Here is a 19,577-nt window from a genome sequence, read left to right on the forward strand (position 1 = left end):
TGGCTGTCCTGGACTCATGTTGTAGACCAGGCTGGCCTCGAACTCACAGAGATCTCCCTGAGTGTTGAGATTACAGGCATGTACCACCACACTGGGCTGCTTTCTCCCTTCTTACTCCAGTTGAAATGTCTCTTAGTAGCCAGCACTCCCTTAGATCAGTAGTTAGGCCCAACACACTCAAGCCACAGCAGAGTCTTTATGGTTTTGGCCTTTTTGCAGAAAATAGGCTTAGTCTGCCTATCTTAGGCACTCCTGTCCTACTGCCTCTTTCCTAAGAGCAGCAAAATTGAAAACTTACAGTTAGGCTGGCTGAGATTTTTAAAAATGAAAGAAACCGTATCAGAAAGTAAAGAGAGGTCATCGCCATCAGCTTAGAAGACAGTCCTGTGAGCAGTGCCGAGCAGACAACTGACATGAAGTCAGCAAACGTGGAGGATCATATCTGTTATCAAAGCTGACCAGAGGAAGATAGGGTAAAATGACCTGCAAGTAAAACTGCTTAAAATAAAACATCTGTACACAGAAGCTCATATTTAGAAACTACTGGTAATTTATATAAAGCTTCTGAAGATGCCAGTAATTTATACCAAACTTTCAGAGATATCTTAACTTGAACTCAAGAAACCAGAGCTAAAGTCACTGCCCAACTCATTCTACCAGTTGCTGAGATTGCAGAGCCATGCGAATAGAGAATAAGGAAATACTCCACGATCAAAGTCGGGCTCCTTCAGGAATGCTGGGCTCGTAAACAGCTGTCAGCCTAAATAACAGACATTCTCCAAAGAATAACAAGTACATGGGACTACCAGAGACTTGCCAGAGGACTGATCCTGCCATGTAAGCTAGGTGTGCATGTGAGACGAGGCACTTTTTAAAAATTACTTTTTATTAGTTATTTCTTTTTTTACATATACATTACACATATATAAAATAAACTACACGCAGCAAGAACCACAGAACAACCAGGAATTGTATTCATGTTACATTCATAGTGTTTTGACTGTTTGTATTTGGCAACCTTGAAGAAAACATTTTCCTGTCTCTGTGAGTCTAAAATTCTGAATGTAGCTCAATATCTATCACATCTCATCTCTATCAACTTGAAACATCTATCCAGACCTAAAAACATCATAAGCCCTAAACAACTAAGTTTAATTGTGAAACTAAACTATTTGGTCTTCAACCCCATCAGAGACTTGAGAAGGAGTAAAATTAATTACCCGAGTGAACAGGAAGTGCAGGTTAACAGCTTCCAAATTAAAAAAAAAAAAAAAAAAGACAGTTTGCTGCTTGGAGAGTCACCCATAACTCTAAAATGTTTTTGCACATCATCTTTGGCCTTCTCACTCTGACCGACATATTTGTGAAGCAGGAACTATTGAGGACTTGCTTTCCCAAGACAATGCATTTTTTAAAGACAAAAGGGTAAGAATTAATGTATGACAGTTTGTAAAAACAATTCATGGCTATAAGGATTAATATGATTAGTGTGAGTCAAAGATTAAAAAGTTGGAGCAAGCCCTTTTGTGGCACCTGCATTTTGTGTAAGGCTGCTGTGGCCTCTGCAGGGTGGTAGTCCTCGTAGCCTTTCCTAAATAGCTCTCATTATCAGTTATATTTATGTGGAACTCTGTACTCTCCCAGACTTATTTATGAAGAGTCTTGGTGTGTGGTTCCCTTTGTGCTGTTGCTATAAAAACTCGCTGACACCACACTGGAACATGGCATTCTGGGTGACCTGAGTCCATTTGTTCGGGCCACAATCACTCACTTAGCTGCAGGGTGAATGATCTCTTCCTTTGAGGTGAGCGCTGTAATTTTTGCATCTCCCGTTTGTTTGCATGAGTTGTCATGAGTCAGAGTCAGGCTAGGCGCCTTACTTTGTATTTGGGGCCCTTCTCTTGGGCTTCGTCTTGACGTGCAGGTGGTGTTCTTACCTGTGTCTATGATGGTATAGACCACAGTTCACTGAGTGAGAGGAAGAATCTCAGGGAAATTGTTCATTTTTAATTTGTTCAGTTTCTCTGACAGGAGTGACAATTTCCAACTTGAAAAAGCATAAATGAATGAATGGATGGATGGATGGATGGATGATCAAAGTGTAACTCTCAGCAGCTGCCAGAAGGGAGATGGACAAGAGAAAGGGAGAAAGTCGGGCCTCTGCAGGAGAGGTACAGGTAAACAACAGAGTACTGTTCGGTGTAGACAAGGCTAAGATCCTCTCATTTGGGGGAAAGTAAATGTAACCCAGAAGACAGTTAAGTGAAAAGAAAAAAGCCATACATTAAACCAAATGGCATCTCATGCTTTCTCTCATAAATGGGCAGTAGAACAAAAAAATGACCCGAAAGCAAGATTCTTAGGGACTGGAAAGTGTGCCGGAAGAGAGGTTAGAAGGGTGAGATGACAAGATCAATTCATGATGTGTGGATGGAAATGTTACTGTAAAATCCATTTGTGTTATTAACACATCAATGACTATAGTTTGTTTTTTAAAGGCACATATTTAAAAAAACACTTGGCAGGGGCTAGAAAGGTGAGTTAGTGACTAAGAGCACGTTCTGCTTTTCTAGAAGGCCCAAGTTGGATTCCTAGCACTCACACAGTGGCTCACAACTGACTGTAGATCCAGTTCTAGGGGACCTTAGTCCCCTGGCCTCTGGCCACAAAGGGTACATGTGCTTACGTAGACACACACATACACATAATTAAAAGTAATTTTAGCCAGGTGGTGGTGGAGGCACACACCTTCAATCCCATCACTTGTGGAAGGCAAAGGCAGGGGGAATCTCTGGATGTGAGGCCAGCCTGGTCTACAGAGCAAGTTCCAGGCATGTTGTCTCAGTGAACTTCTGAGTAAGCATTGACAGGCCAGGACTTTCCTGATGTTATGGAAAGACAAAAGAACAAGCTGTTTCCAAGTAAAAAGGCTATATAATATTTTTAAATGATAGATTTATTTTAAATATGAAATAGGAAAAGAAAGGATTAATTAAGGGTCAGGAAGACAAGTTTAGGGTACCAAGTAGAGGGATTGATCTTTGATCTATTAAGGATATGCCACCTTAAAACAAAATCAAATAGAGTCACTTTGTTTAATACCTTTTGTAACCACAAGGCTTTATGATACCAATCACAAGGAAGAAAGTTTTAAGTTAAAAGAAAGCTGATTTTATCCTAAAGCTAATTTTGAGTTCTCAGGAAATTTGCTGTTTGCTTGCTTTGTTCCCCTTGTTCCTATACACTTATGTAACCAAAAAGATTTCAAGCTGCGTCATCAATGATTAAAGTTTTTAAGGAAATGATTTTGTGTATAAATAAAACTTACAAGAGACACAAGTTGTCAGAGCAGGTAAAGCCTTCCTCTCTGTCCCATCTCTCATCAAAAGAATTGAATGGTGTCCTGTGTCTTATTATTTCTTCCCTTGTCACTCATACATACACCCTTCTTCGGGGCCCGACCCTCATCCAGAGCTGGACTCCGGCAACCTCTGAAGCTGATTTGCTCTAAAAACCTTCCCTAAGAAGTATGTATATTTAGAGGTAACATTTGGATTTACAGTTCTGGTGTCCAATCTCTTGCAGTTGTAAAATGAGACTGACCTATAAAGAAGGTGCTAAGCCTTGTAATTTTGGTATGTGCAATCCTATGGGATGTGGGAAAGGATGTCCGCACATCACATATTGATAGTTTTGCGGGTACCTGGTCTAAAGCTTTGAATAGCCACATTCCTAGAGTGGCAAAATAGGACCTTAGTCCGCAGGGGCAAGAATGGGTGATGCTGAAGATTTTGTAGGTTTTTTGTTGTTTCTTTGTTTAAACAAGACCTCCTTGTATATATCCCTGGCTGTCCTGGATCTATGTAGACCAGGCTGGCCTCAAACTAACGGAGACCCTCCTGTCTCTGCCTCCCTATTTGGGGGATTAAAAGCGTATACCACCACACCCAGATGCTGCTGAGGATTTTGATATCAGCTGCAGTCCCAAATCTTGGGACTTGGGGTTGGTAAGGAAATCATCTCTGGGTTCCACCTGGTGAAAACAGTTGATGCTGAATAGTGGGACCCTGGTAGGCATGCTCCTGAAGCAAGAAGTAGCTGGAGGTGAGGGGTGGGTTGGGTAACTGCAATACTTTATTCTACATACACATTGATAAGACTTCTATAGCATAGCCAATGTAGTATACCATGTAGTAAAATAGTGGTTACATATATTTTAATTACATACCATATAAACTAGTTATATAATATATACTGCTCATGTACAAACTATGCTGTATCCTACAGATACACATACACACGTGCATACACTGTATGTACTAAATAATGCTATGTTATAATATTATACCAAGATACACAAATCTCTCTGAATACAGTTGTAAAAAGTCTCAACAAAATACTACAAAACTGTATCTAATATAAAAGACACATTCCATGCTTTAACCCAGAAAAGCAGTATTTCACATTGTAAAGTCAATGTAATGCATGTCCATGTCCAGTGTGCATTATCATGTACCTTTCAATGAGAAATGAAGTCAGTAGACTTTCTGTGTAACCAACTGTCTTTTTCTAAATGAGTTCTTTCATGTCTTTGAAATGAAAATGAAAAAAAAAACCCTGAAGGTCTTCTGACATTTCTTTCTGTTTTTTGTTTGTTTGGTTGTTTGGTTGGTTTTTGTTTTTTTGAGACAGGATTTCTCTGTGTAGCCTTGGCTGTCCTGGACTCACTTTGTAGACCAGGCTGGCTTTGAACTCACAGAGATCCGCCAGCCTCTGCCTCCCGAGTGCTGGGATTAAAGGCGTGCACCACCACGCCTGGCTTTTCTGACATTTCTTACACTCAGATTTTTCTCGAGTTGTTCTATGCTTTTCAAAAAGAACCGTAAAATTTGTAAGCCTAACCACATTACTTACAAATATAGGCATTTTTTCCCTCTCAGTCCTTTTTAAGTGTTTGAAGAAAAGTGGAAAATCAGATGTTTTCCCCACATTCCTATTCAGTGTTTTCCCTGGTGTGTATTCTTTCATATAATCTAAGAGAACTGCAGTATCTGAGGCCTTTATCATTTTTCTCATATACATAGAATTATCATCCAGTGTGAATCTTTCTGTGTCCATGAAAAGAATCAAGAAAACCTTTTTCATATTCTTTACAATCACGTTCAGATGATTTGTTGTCCCAGGAGTATTTACTTTCTTTGAAGGCAAATGGGAAAATGTGACATTTACTATATTTATTTGTACTTAAGGACATTTCTCCAGTACAAGCTCATTCATGTGTACAAAGGCAATTCTTATTAAGACTTATTTTATGTACATGAGCACTCTATTTGCATGTACACCTGTAAGCCAGAAGAAGATATCAGATCATATTATAGATGGTTGCGAGCTACCATGTGATTGCTGAGAATTGAACTCAGGACCTCCAAAAGAGCAGTCCGTGCTCTTAAGCTCTGAGCCATCTCTCCAGCCCTACAAAGGCGATCATAATGATTCTCCATGCTTTCGTTAGTAAGGATACTCTCCAACATGAATTCGCTTACAGTGCTGAGGATCCCTGGAAGAAGTGAAGGATTTCCACATTGTTTACATTCACATGGTTTCTTTCCTGCCTGAGTTAGTTGATGTGCTCTAAATATACTGGCACCGTGAAAGGCTTTTTAACATGCCTCACGTTCAAGGTCCACTTCCAGTGTGCTTCATAATTTTATTCAAAAATATGTGAGAGAAAATAAGGATTTACCAGAACTTAGATTCATAAGACTATCTAGCAATCAATATCAGCCTGAAGTGAAGGCTTTCCCACACTGTAGTCACAGGGTTTCTCCCCACTGTGAGTTTCTTCATGTTTTCGAATGGAAGCGGGCCGACGGAACGCTCTACCACATTGTTTACACTTATAGGGCTTTTCTCCAGTGTGGATTCGCTCATGTTTTTGAAGGGAACTGGAAGCACTGAACCACTTCCCACACTGTTTACATGAATAGGATTTCTCCCCGGTGTGAGTTCGTTCATGTTTTCGAATGTAACTGGGACAACGGAATGCTTTACCACATTGTGTACATGTGTAGGGCTGTTCCCCGTTATGAGTTCTTTCGTGTATTTGAAGTGAAGTGGGAGAACTAAACCATTTGCTGCACTGTTTACACTCATGGGGTTTCTCTCCAGCATGCGAGGTTTGATGTCTTCTAAACACACTGGAGAAAGCAAACACTTCCTCACACACATTGCATTTAAAAGGCCCATTGCCAGTGTGCTTTATCATGTGTGTTCGAACACTTGTGAGAGAAAAGAAGGCCTTCCCACACTGTTTACACTCATAGGGCTTCTCCCCAGTGTGAGTTCGTTCATGTTTTCGAAATGAACTGGAACAGCTAAAGGCCTTCCCGCACTGTTTACACTCATAGGGCTTCTCCCCAGTGTGAGTTCTCTCATGTTTTCGAAGGGAACTGGAACAGCTGAATGTTTTATCACACTGTTTACACTCATAGGGCTTCTCCCCAGTGTGACTTCTCTCATGAATTTGAACATAACTGGGACAATTGAAGGCCTTTCCACACTGTTTACACTCATAGGGCTTCTCTCCAGTGTGAGTTCGTTCATGTTTTCGGATGGAACCAGAGCAGTTAAAGGCCTTCCCGCACTGTTTACACACATAGGGCCTCTCTCCTGTATGAGTCCTCTCATGTTTTCGAAAGGAGCTGGAATGACTGAAAGCTTTCCCACATTCTTTACATTCATAAGGTTTCTCTCCTGTATGAGTTCTTAAATGTATTCTAAATTCACTGGGGAAGTGAAAGGCTTTCCCACATAGCATACACTTATAAGGTTTACTTCCGGTTTCCATTATCATGTGTCTTTGAATGCTCATAAGAGAAATGAAGGAGTTCCCATAGTGTTTCTGTGGCTTCTCAGAATATTCTTCACTTTCGTATAGGTTGTATCCAGAGTTGGTTAGGATGTGCCTACTAAGGAATGAACAACAGATGAAGACTTTTCCAGGCAAGTCACACTTACATAGCTTTACTCAACTAAGAACTTATTATTATTATTATTATTATTTTCAGGTTAAGATCTGGAATCTCACTGAAAGCTTGCCCCCACTGACTTGATAATCTTTACGTCTACAGAATCTACCTCATGGCTTCTGTACAAAAAGGCAAGCATGTTACGGATGGTTAGTGTTAGCTGTTCACAGGGAAAGCCTTCCCTGCCAGACTCCCTGTGTTTACTTTGCAAACTTTGTAATCTTTGTGTACTTTGCAGGGAAGTGTCCAGGCCGAGGAGCTCCAGCCTCCAGGCTGAGATGCTTCACGTTTCACCTCTGGGCTCCCCCTACATCTTTCCCTGGTTACCCCACCCCCTTCAGCTCTTCAGCTCCCCTGGGTGCAACCGCCTGTGGTCCCTCAAAGGGGTGCACAGATCTTCAGGCTGAGCTGCTGGCCTCTCTACACCTCTGGGCAGCAACACCTCAGGGCTCCACAGCAGCTGAGGCTAAATCTCCACAGCCCTGGAACCTGAGATCAGAAGCCCGGAGATACTGAGACGCTGACACGGCAGAGAAAGCAGCAGCACTTGAGGCCTCAGTTATGGCTGCTGCTGACAGGGAATTCAGAGGGAGGGAGGTGTGTTCAACTGGAGCTAGTCTGTAAGCTCCCGCCATCTCTGTGGCAACAAAGTATACACTAGCCATTCTTCCAAGGCAGGGAGCTTTACGTGGTCTGGCACTGCCAGCCAGGGACCAGAACTAAAAGTCTGACCCCTTACTATAAGTTCATAGTTTAGTAAAGGAAAGTTGTTTTGTTTAGTTTAGAGGTCAAGCATCTGTAAACCCCTTAGGGCATGAGTTAATAGGCCCCCCTGGGAGCTGCAACAACTCCATTGAGGAGGCTTCCTCCTACCTCCTCTCAGAGCTGTGTGGTTTCTGGGCTCCTCTCCGGACACTGTCCTACCTCAGAGCTGGGATACCTTCCCTCCCGCCTTGGAGTTATGGGTTTGCTAGACACCTTCCTACCCAATCAGGAAGGCCAACAGTTGGTTTATTGCTGATTTTCTATTCTAATGTCTTGGACTTACATTATCACCAATATCAGAGAAAGTCCAAGTGTCTTGGCATGTCTTCTTTTGGGGGGAGGGGGGGATGTTTGAGACAGAGTTTCTCTGTGTAGCCTTGGCTGTCTTAGATTCACTTTGTAGACCAGGCTAGCATAGAACTCAAAAAGATCCACCAGCCACTGCCTCCCAAGTACTGGTATTAAAGGCATGTGCCGCCACGCCTGGCATTAGCATGTCTTAATTATTAGAAAGTAAATGGAATGATCTCTGTGAAACATGGCTTCCCCAAATCTATTATCAAAACAGTGACGTTCAGAGTTTCTTAGTAGAAGTCAACTAACTACTGGTCCCTTAAAAACACAGAAGTCTATTACTGTGGCGAGAGAGAGAGAAAGATTAGAAAGCAAATAAATTAGTAACAAATGTTTAAAGTTGTGCTTATCTGTTTGGTTTGTTTGCCAAAGTTCACATGACATGCTAGGCTTCCCTCAAGGCATATCATACCTTTTATGAATACAAATTACCTTGGATTTGTCTCAGGATTATTGTCCTCATCCTCAGTGTTCTGGTCTTCCCACATGCTCTCTAAAATACAGATTAAGGAAAAGCACTATTAATTATGAACTTCAAAAACTTAATAGCAGCTTTGAGATTCACTGTACACTAAAAATCATACCCATTCATTCATTTTGTCACTTCCGCCCCTCAGAGCTGAGGACTGAAACCGGGGCCTCTACCACTGAGCTAAATCCCCAGCCCTACCCATATACTCATAAAAGTAGTCCTTTTCCACATTTCAAATTGACAAGAAACAAACAAAACAACCCAGGGTGGTTTTGTTTTGTTTTAATTAAGTAAATAAAATGTTATCATTCTTACCTATAGAAGTCAGGTTCCTAAAGACTTCCTGCATCACATCCATGTAGAGATTCTTCTGGGAAGGATCCAGCAAAGCCCACTCTTCCTGGGTGAAGTTTATAGCCACATCGTCAAAGGCCACTGAGTTCTAAAATATCCCACAATGTGTATTGGCGGCTGGGAAAGACTGACACCACTAGGAACCTCTACTCTGCATGTAGATGTTCACATGATTTAGTGATTTCCAAATATTTGTTCCAGGATTTGGTCATCTTGAAGTTTACTTTCTTATGTATTCAGTTTGTTATCACATACAGTGTATTAATAATAATTGAACTGAGGCACTCAGGAAAGCTAAGAGCAGAGTAAAAACACCCTTCTCACTAGTAAATCCAGGGAGTAAGATGTCCTTCCTGGTTACCTGTAATTGATCATTGCAGAGTACATCTCCAGTCCATGTCACTAGCCAGATCCTACTGTCTGCTCTACAGATGGCGTTACATCTCCAGTCCATGTCACTAGCCAGATCCTACTGTCTGCTCTACAGATGGCGTTACATCTCCAGTCCATGTCACTAGCCAGATCCTACTGTCTGCTCTACAGATGGCGTTACATCTCCAGTCCATGTCACTAGCCAGATCCTACTGTCTGCTCTACAGATGGCGTTACATCTCCAGTCCATGTCACTAGCCAGATCCTACTGTCTGCTCTACAGATGGCGTTACTCCTGAACTGTTGTTCATGTTGTTGGAAGTGACTACTCACTAAGTAGGTCTTTTTAAATGATCAACTGTCTTTAATATGTGTAACATAAAACAGAAGGTCAAATTACATAGGAAAAAACTTCTAGAAATGAAAAATGGAGAAATTCATAATTACAGTTAGAAATACTCCTCATGAGTAACTGACAGATCCAGTAGCCAGAAAAGCAGTAATGCTAATAGTGTTATCAGCAACGGCAACCAGAAGACTTCAGTGATATTCCCAGAACACTTCAATCAACAACCATGTTCTGAGTGACCACAATAAGCAAGTCTGCAAAGTACACTCCAAGAGCATGTAAGCATGACGGACAAATCAGAACAGACATGTAGTTAGAAAACCTCCAAACACCTGGAAATTAAATCACAACATGCAAAACCACTTGTGGATCAAAGACAGTCATCTGAAGGAACTTAAATAATCAAGGGAATGAAACTTAAGTTCGGCCGGGTGTGGTGGTGCACGCTTTTAATCCCAGCACTCAGGAGGCAGAGGTAAAGGATCTTCATGAGTTCAAGGCCAGCCTGGTCTACAAAGAGAGTCCAGACCAACCAAGGCTACACAGAGAAACCCTGTCTTAGAAAAAAAAGAAAGAAAGAAAGAAACAAGTTTATCATATGGAACTTTGTGGAATATAGCACAAGCAGTACATAGGGGAAGGTTAAAGCATCAAATTCACTTCCAGGAACTTCATGAAGAGCAAGGTAGCGCTGTATGGACTCAGAGAAACTAAGGCAGCAACAATGAATTTGCAGTCAATCAAATGAGGGGCTGGAGAGATAACATGCTAGAGACATGCATTCTACCATCAAGCCTACATATTCCTGGCCTTTAAAACTTAAAAAAAAAAAAAAAAAAAAAAAAAAAAGAAAAATAAAAAAATAGAAGAAGAAGAAGAAGAAGAAGAAGAAAAGGCTACTTTTTCCTAAAAGAGGAAATAGTAGACAAGTGTTTTAAAATAGCAACATGCTGTACAGAAAGAAGTTAGGTGATATCATATACAAAAGGCACTGCCCCCACAATTCACATGCTGAAATGCCAAATCCCAATGGCATAGGATTAAGGGGTGGAATCTCTGAGAACCAAATGGAATTAGCTGAGATCATGAGTGAATGTTCACAAATAGGATTCCTTCTTTTTGTTGTGAGTGCAGGATTTCACACAGCCCAGGTCAGACCCAAAAGCCCTGTGTGGACAAGGATGACCTTGAACTTTGTCTACTATTTACTTTTGTCTGTGTGTGTGTACATTATACGAAGGCAGACGTGTGTGGAGATCAGAGAGTCAAAGTCTCCCACGGGGTTTAGGGACTCTGACTAGGTTCTCCCATGTCCTGTGTAGGCTCAACCCCTTCCTCATCCTGCCACCTGCTGGGACAGCAGGCACCTGCCACTGCACCCACTCCATGTGCTGATGATAATCCACCCAGGGCTCCACCTACTAGCTGTGCTGCCCCCAGGCCTGCGGTTAGTATTTCGTTTCTATAACAACAACAACAACAACAACAACAACAATATTGCTATTATTACTATTTCTAAAATTTTAGGGCTGGGTGTGGTGACACACATCTTTAATCCCAGCGCTTGGGTAGGCAGGAGGAGGAGGATCTCTGAATTTGAGGCCAGCACTGTTTTACACAAAGAGTGCCAAGCCAGCCAGGGCTACATAGTAAGATCTTGTCTAAAGATAATATTTTATGCATGTGTTTCGCCCACATGTACAATGTCACCTATATAAGCCTAATGCCCTTGAAGGTCAGAAGAAGGCCTTCTGGGACTGAAGCCGCATATGGTTGTGTGAGATGAGCAAGCCATCCTAGCCAGTGGGCCACTTCTTTAGATAGGACTCTGTGTGTGTGTACACACAGTTGTGAGATATCTATTGTAGGTGCTGGTAATCAAACTCAGATCCTTTGGAAGAGCTGCAAGTGCTTTTTGTTGCTGAGACATCTCTCCAGCATTCCTCCATCCAACCCATTTATATCTATTATTATGGGACTAGTTTTTTTGTTTTTTGAGATAGGATTTTTCTGTGTACCCTTGGTTGTCCTGGACTCGTGGTTTTAGACCAGGCTGGCCTTGAACTCACAGAGCTCTGCCTGCCTCTGCCTCCCAGAGTGCTGGGATTACAGCACTCACCCAGCAGGATTAGTATTCTTATGAAGAGATGGGTATCAGACCTTTTCAGATGACAGAGCTGTAACTAACAGGAAACAAAACAGAAGTAGCATACATCTCACAAACTGCTCTGTAAAGGAGAGGAACTTTTGTCTTCAGGAATTCTAGTTTCAGCTGGACCTCTAATCCCAGCATTCTCAAGGCAGAGATAGGTGGTTCTGAGTTGGAGGCCAACCTGGTCTACATAGTGAATTCCAGGTCTGCCAACGCTACATAGCAAGACCCTGTCTCAACAACAACAAAGCTAATCCATTAATTCACATGTTCATCTATCATACTTTGTGGAAGTGTATTCATTTTCTATAGCAATAATGGAAAACTAAGGTTTTCTTAACATTTGGGTCTAGGCCTATTTGAAATCAGTAAAAAGAAAAGATGACATCTCAGAAATTTTTTTATATATGCTCCAGGGAAGCACAGAATTAAAAAAAAAAAAAAAATCAATCAGTGGAAATGAAACTCTACTTTTTTGTTGAAACCTATTTCTATCTTCAAGAATATTTTACATTGCTAGGCAATGGTGGCACATGCCTTTAATCTTAGCACTCGGGACACAGAGGCAGATTGATCTCTGAGTTCGAGGCCAGCCTGATCTACAAGAGGAGTCCCAAGACAGCCAGGGCTACACAGAAACCCTGTCTTAAAAGAACATTTTACTTTATTCAGCTCGGAGCACATTTCATACTTAATGAAAAGCTGAGGTTCAAATAAATGAGCAAACATTTCAAGGTGATGAATATAGAACGGGGCAGTTCTGAAGAGAACACCGACCTGTCGGGATCAAGTCAAACAAAGCTATCCTCTCACCCTAGTGCTGCTGAAAGACTCAACAATCATCACCTCAGGAGACACTAGGCTGTGGACTCCAGCTCATGACTTTTCCTGTCAGGTTTCTGGCCCACTGTGCTGTAGCGGAGTTTTGGTTTTCTCCCTAATGAGTGAAAGACAAGCCCTCCTCCTCAGTCCCTCACTCAGCATCTCACTAAACAAGATTCCTAGGAGCTAAGCTGGGGGCACTTAATGGCCCTAGGATTTAACTCTTGAGAAGGGGACTGTTCCAGCAGATTCCCCCACCCTGCTGCTCCCCGGAGAGCATTCACCCAAGACCTCACACTGGTGTCTAAGCAGCAGCCACAAATTAACGTATGCTGCTATAAGAAACTTGTCAGCACCTGGCAGTTCTGAAACCTGTGACCATACTCAGAGGAGATGAAAAACATTGTGTCCATTTCTACTTATTTAGCAAGGAAAACAAACTGACAATTTTGAGTTTTTAAACCTTTCAGACGAGAAACTGGCATTTGAAAATCCTGGGAGTGAAGCTGGCACTGAGAAGCGGCTTTGTGTGGGGGTGGGGTGCTCGCTGGATAAGAGCATTTGCTGCTCTTGGAGAGACCTGGAGTTCAGTTTCCAGTAGCCACTTTGGGGTGGCTCATAACTGTCTATCCCTTTAGCTCCGGGGAATACGACACCCTCTTCTGACCTCCATGGACACCTCCACGTGTGTATACAACGCAGACACGCAGGCACCCGGGAGTCAGAAAAACAGACCTTCACAGAAGCAGAAGTTACCTAGTGAGCCACCTAGTCCCCTCCAGGTCTTAAAGAGCTGACACAATGATGGGCGGGGGCCCTCTTTGCAGGAGGCTGCTGTTTAAGCTTGTTTCTGGTCCGGCCTTTCTCTTTTTAAGCCTAAAACGTCTGTCCGAAGATGAACAATGGTCGGAGGTGTCACTGGACTCTTTATCTGTCCCTCTTCCACTGTGCCCACATTGACGAAATCTCCACTCGGCTTTTCCCCACTACCCATCTCATCTAACTGGCACACTGAGTCGGGTGGCCACAGAGTAGCTGGGAGTTTGCCCTAAAGACTCTAGAAAAGCCTGGAATTTGGGGGATTCACTGTGAACCCTGGGAGCACCCAGATCGAGAGAAACTGGAGTGAGACCCCGCTTCGCATGCCTCAGGAAAGCTCAGCCGGGCTGACCGGCGGGAATGCACAACGAGAAGCCAGCCAGCGCCCCAAGTCTGAGGTGGGTTAGCCAGGACACCGCGGGGGCCGATGGGGCGCTGCGGGGACCCGCCGCGCAGGCCACACAGGACAGAGGGACAGCATTGGGATCGGGCTGCAGACGCCAGCTACGGAGCCCTTCCCCGTGCCTGGTCTTGGTTGGATGTGGCCAGCATCGGCCAGAACGCTCACCATTTCCGAATTTCTGTTGTCCTGCGTCGTCAGCACCTCACAGGGACACTAACTACAGCGAAGCCACCATAAACAACTGTATACTGAAGCAATGGAACAGAACACTGAAAAGAACCAAACACCGCGAGAGTAAAGCAGCTCCAGCTGCAGCCCGATTGGACAATTTCACTATGATAGACAGGCGCTAAATCACGCCCCCACAGCCTTGATAAGTAATCCAATCACTGAATGAGAGAGACCTAAGGGACAAGTTTTGTCTGCACTTCAGCAATGGCCCTGCCAGGAAGCACTTGCATTTATTCTGCAGAAGACATATCCATGGGTTTTATGTATACATGCTATTCACAACTGAAAATTCCTAATATGACAATTATTTTAAATTTTTTATTTTGAATACTTTGAGACAGGGATTCATGTAGCTTGCCTTAAATACAGTTCAGGCCAACCTTGAACCCCTGATCTGCCTTCCTCCACCTTTTGAATGCCAGGACACTTGTGCCACTTTGCAGGTTATGCACCACTAGGGATCCAGCTAAGACCTTCCTACATGCTAGGTGAGGACTCTGCCAACTGAGCCACAGCCCTTGTTTTTAAACTTTAGATATCATAATCTTCCTTGGTTGAGAAGACCATAATGGACTAGACCTCTGAAAGTGTAAGCCGGCCCCAGTTAAATGTTTTCCTTTATAAGAGCTGCCTTGGTCATGTCTCTTCACAAATGAAACCCTAATTAAGACAGCATCTACTTATTTGTTGCTAATTTCTTTGAAATTTACTCTGCATTTTAATATTTCTGAATTCCTCAGTACCAGATACATTCCAGGTGTTGTAAACCCCTCCTTCCCTGGGCAGCCACATGGCAAGTGCATCTCTCAGACCTCTCAAGTCTTCAAAACACCACTAAAGGAAGGGAGGAAGGGAAGGAGGGAAGGAGGAAGGGAGGGAGGAAGGAAGGAAAGGGAGGAAAAAAGGGAGGGAGGGAGGAAATGAAAGAAAAGAACCACCACCATAATCTTTTTTCGTTTGGGCTTTTTTGTTTGATTCGTTTGGTTTTTTGAGATAGGGCTTTTCCTACCTTGTCTCTGTTGATACTCAGAGCCCCATCTTCCTACCATCCTTCCCTTTGATGCCCTATACCCTGGGTCTCCCCGCCCTGCCCCTCACCCCTGCCCTGCCCACCTCTAATCACCCCCACACTCCCTCTGATTACCTCCTCCCAGGGGGCCCTTATCTCCCCACCCCTACCCAGGTTTTCTCTGTTTCTAGGAGCCAAAGCCTCGACTCTATCCACCCCTCCCCTGCACACCCTGTTTCCCACTTTCACAAATGCCCCTTGCCCCTCAGGGCCTCACTGTCACCCTCAGGATTTGAGGGTGTCACCCTCTCTCTGTTCCTTCCCACCACACTCCCCCAAACCACTCAACCCTGTCTGGGTGTCATGAGCAAGAGCTGCACCAGTGAGTTCACAACAGGCACTGCCCACAAACGACCCTGGGAACTTTTTCTGGGAACTGTTTCCCGTCACACATGTAGCGCCACGGGACTGTGTTCAAAGGAGCTTGTTTTTATCAAGCTCCAGACATAAGGAAAGAATTAGCTTCTTAGGAGGTACGATTCCAAATCTAAAGAGTCTTGTTTTGGAAGCCTCTCCTCTGAAAAGCTGGGAAAGGTGATGCCGCCCCTCTTTCTTCTGAACCTGTGGTCATTCTTGTATTTGTTCAGGCTGCGAGCTGGGACAGGGATCCAGAGATGAACATCTGCTTTTGGTGAGAGATGGAGCCCTGGTCCAGAGTGCAATCAGTCAATCCACCTACCAGGCCAGATGCCTGGGTGGGTACTCACCGACAGAAATGGATGAAGAGCTGCAGTCTCCCCAGTCTGATACCTGACTTTAGGCAAGCACAATCTAAAGACATTGGACTTTACCTTATAAAATCATAGACAAAAGAACAGTAGTCAAGCCAGATACTGTGTGAGGCTTCAGGCAACCACTGGCCCCTTATAAGGCATTCCCTCTAGATATGAGGGTACAGTGCCAACTATATTGTCACTTCTCGCCCCCACACCCGTTCAACTGCACACACCACGTGTAACATTCCCTTTCCCGGCCATCTTTCCCTCTCCCAGAAAAAACTGAGGCCCTGCCCACAAACAACCCTGTCTTTTTCTGCTGTGCTGATTTGTTCCTTCCCTCTTTGGCTCCAGCCTCCAGGAAGCTCTCCTTCCTTGGGACCAGGGGTTGTTGAATGATGCCACAGCCAGGAGAGCCAGATTCTTCTGCTGTCTTCTTGGAGGGCAGGGCTAATGGTACATGGGACTAGGAACACAGGATTTTGGACCGCAGTGTTACAAAGGATCCAGGACACCCTGCTCATCTCCCCACAGGATCGAGGCGATCTTCTTGAGTTCCTCTTGACTCTTGGAATCTCTCTTTCCTCATGGTGCCCAGTTGCACAGCACAGTGTGTAGAACTGGGGCTAGCTACAGACCAACTGTCTTGATTCCTGCACCTGGTGAAGGCTGAGGGCTTCTAAGGTGGAGACCAGTGAGAGCAAAGAGCCCAGCCCCTCTGTCTCTTGGCTTTTTCTCCCTTAGTACAGGTCTATGCCCCCCCAGGTGACCTGTACCTATGACCATTAAGCCAGACACGATATGCTCTCTCACTAGCCTGTGTGCCAAACAAGATTTCAGGGCCCACAGTGCTTCCATCTCTCACTGACTTCACTGCTGTAAACACCATCCACCACAATATAAACCATTAAATAAAAATCACATCTCACATGTAGAACAAATCCCAACAGCTCTGTGAATGGGCTATGCCTACACCCAGCCTTTACACTGTCAGTCAACAAAGCAAAAACAAAACGCCTTCCATCCCCCTGGGTGTGGCAGCTGCTGTGGCTGTTTCACCCAGGCCCTTCCCTGGGTTTGGAAGCTGGATGCCAAGCTGCCATTACCCTGCTGAGATGTTTATGCTGAAAGGAGCCCATGGGGATGACAGGTGCTGGTTATCTTGTGGGAAGGACTGAAGATAAGGAGAGAGAGGTCTCTCTCCCCATAGCATCACTGTGTCCTTTCTGTCTCAGTTAGGTATTACATGGAACTGGAGTCCCTGAATAGGAGCAGCAATAGGAGGCAACACCAAGTGCTTCACAGATGAGGACAGGGAGGGATTGCAGAGAGTTCAAGGCTGCATGCACTGGGCCTAGGTCAAGAGTTTTACCTGGCTGGGATGCCTGACTCCGTCACTGTTCATATGGAATAGAGACAGCTCCATATTATAAACACAGAAGCAAAAGGTCCAAGATAGAAGTAATTGCTGAAGCCACACAGTGCAGCACAGCCAACACTGAAGCGCCAGGACATGGACATCGCTACACTCTACGGACAGCCATCTCCACACGGCAGGGATCCTGTAGCCAGTATATAAATACAGGAGTAGGTTATGTGAGGTGACAAACACCTATAATCCTAGCACTTGGAAGGCTGAGGCAGGAGGATTATTGCAAGTCTGAGGCCAGCTTGGACCAGAATGAGAAACTGTCTCAAAAAACAAAACAAAACAAACAACCCACGGGACCCTTGCCCCCAACTAAGCAAGCCCATGAGTGAGTCCTAGTGGCCCAGTGTACAGGAGCTTGGGACGTAGCTCTGACCAGAACATTGAGAGTCCTCACTGAAAACACACAAGACTAAGCCAAGGGCAACAGCAAGGCATGGCTTGGGGCACTTCTGACCATGCACCTAGTCACATTCTGAACAGGGTCAGGAAACTAGGAAATGGGTACCTCATTTGTATTCAGGTGAGAGCAGAGACCTCTGCTGCTGAGGCACTTGCGCTGGAGTGGGCTGCATCCTGACTTCAGGCAGTCACCAAGCATGTAGAGACAAAGGGCTGTCTGCCACCGCCAGGCCGCTAGGAATGACTGGTCTTGGCTATCAATCTACTACACGAAGAGATGTTGAAGAGTGGTGAGACATGCCTGTGTGTCTATGGGGCGCTTCCAGAGGGACAGTGACTAAGGAAAAGGGGCTGTCCTGTTGTGGACAGACTGAATGGGAGGTGGAGGAAGGCTGTGTGTGCTAAGTGGGTAGGCCCCCTCTCTTTGAGTGAGAGCCATGGCTGCCAACATCCTCTGCTGGCACCAGAAGCAGCGATTCCAGGAGCTTTGAGGCCTTCAGCACTGGGGCTGCTGAGGGTTCAGATTCTTGGACTGGGCAGCTGCAGTGTTCTCTGTCTCTCCAGTGTGCAGTGGCTATAGGTGGACCCAGTCCCTGTGATGCAAGCGATCTAATAAATATTCTTTTATTAGACACACATAGAGGCTCCTGGTCCTGTTCCTCTTAGAACTCTAACTGATGACAAGGATAGGATGGCAGAGGCTACAGCAGCTTCTGAGGGGAAACCAAAGGCTGTCGCAAGTGAATGGTGGAGCTAGACCAAGTACTCACATCTTCCTCAGAATGACTGACATTTTGTTTACTGTTGGGCTAAAATGGTGAAAGGATGACCATATAATGTGACTTGTGTAAGGTAACTGGAGCTCTGGCCCTGCAGTGGCAGCAGAAAGCTCGGGTGTCTATGTGGACAGGAGGGTGGTCATGACGTGGTGGCCACCCTCGTCTGAACAGAACTTGGCCCACATGCTAGGGCTACCAAGAAAACACATCATGCTCATGCATGTCATGGCTCCTCTGGGCCCATGCTAGGAAGGTGTAGCTCCCAATAGGGCATCGCAGCACCACAAATGGCGTCCCAGGTTCCCGTACACAGGACACAAAGGTAGCAACAGCAGAATCAGGAGAGCCATGCGGGGGGTGGTTGCTCCACTGCTTGCCCCACTACATCAGCTTTCTCATACGCCGGTTCTGCTTGTCCACAGTCAGGGTTGCCCGGTCCACAGCTCCCGTGATGCCATCCAGAGCCTCATCCTGACGTTCGAGCTCTGCCTCGGTATCCAGGGCCAGTCCCTTCAGTTTGCTCAGGATCTGGGAGAAGCACAAATGAGAAGCATGCGCTGTTTGCATCCTTATCACAGTATCACAAGGCTGAGTAGCCTAAGGGAGATGGTTTTCTGAGTGGGGATGATACACCTACTGCTGCTGCCTGGCCTTGGCCTCAGCACTAGGGTTGACGCTGGAGTTCCAGGATGAAGCTGCCTCCAGCAGTAAGTGCGCATGACCATCCCCTGGAAGGTGCAAGGTGAAACCCATGTGGACCTGGCCAGGAACACACCCACAGACTGTGGAAACGTTGTGACGGGGGTACCACTTCCTGGCCAGTCATCTGTATCTCACCCCATTATGCCATCCAGACACAAGCATAACACTGAAAAGAACAGAGTCATTTCTCTTTCACACATGCAGAAGGCATCACCCTCAACCACAAACATATAGCAAAACACTAGTATTTGCCATAGAGCAAAGCTCTGCCAAGCAGGTATCTCTGACTTCCATGAGCTGAAAAATGCCAACTGCCTAGTGATAATCACGACACAGTATCACTGCCTCACATGTTCTGT

The 19,577-nt window shown here is 44.8% G+C and overlaps 3 protein-coding genes across 5 annotated transcripts in view; all 3 read right to left on the reverse strand.

Moving 5' to 3' along the window:
* The window catches only part of LOC127208376 (synaptosomal-associated protein 47-like), a 104,999-nt gene that overhangs the window by 51,213 nt on the left and 34,209 nt on the right, over nucleotides 1–19,577 (reverse strand). The window lies entirely within an intron of this gene.
* On the reverse strand, nucleotides 5,685–14,218 carry LOC127208373 (zinc finger protein 709-like). 2 transcript variants are annotated; one of them, XM_051167806.1, is made up of 4 exons: nucleotides 14,056–14,218; nucleotides 8,935–9,019; nucleotides 8,580–8,640; nucleotides 5,685–6,968 (listed from the first exon to the last, which is right to left on the reverse strand). In XM_051167806.1, the coding sequence occupies exons 1-4, from the start codon at nucleotides 14,056–14,058 to the stop codon at nucleotides 5,768–5,770; spliced, it is 1,350 nt and encodes a 449-aa protein (XP_051023763.1). In that variant the 5' UTR covers nucleotides 14,059–14,218; the 3' UTR covers nucleotides 5,685–5,767. The 2 variants fall into 2 exon arrangements, with proteins under 2 accessions (XP_051023763.1, XP_051023762.1); XM_051167805.1 differs by having other exon boundaries at nucleotides 8,935–9,061; nucleotides 14,056–14,211.
* LOC127208375 (synaptosomal-associated protein 47) overlaps nucleotides 18,783–19,577 on the reverse strand; it is a 35,004-nt gene continuing 34,209 nt past the window's right edge. The window contains exon 5 of one of the 2 annotated variants that reach the window (XM_051167811.1): nucleotides 18,783–19,044. In XM_051167811.1, coding sequence (XP_051023768.1) covers nucleotides 18,898–19,044 — 147 coding nt within the window. In that variant the 3' untranslated portion in view covers nucleotides 18,783–18,897. The remainder of the gene's footprint in view (nucleotides 19,045–19,577) is intronic. The other variant, XM_051167812.1, reaches the window with a different exon arrangement.

Source organism: Acomys russatus, chromosome 25 (assembly GCF_903995435.1).
Source record: "Acomys russatus chromosome 25, mAcoRus1.1, whole genome shotgun sequence".
Taxonomy (NCBI): Eukaryota; Metazoa; Chordata; class Mammalia; order Rodentia; family Muridae; genus Acomys; species Acomys russatus.

Bases quoted from the DNA above. Each gene is read 5' to 3' on its own strand.
- LOC127208373 (XM_051167805.1), bottom strand. The intron at 8,641-8,934 runs GTAAGAATGATA...TCTGTATTTTAG, and splicing joins TAGGAACCTGACTTCTATAG to AGAGCATGTGGGAAGACCAG. The intron at 6,969-8,579 runs GTAATTTGTATT...TTCATTCCTTAG, and splicing joins AATCCTGAGACAAATCCAAG to TAGGCACATCCTAACCAACT.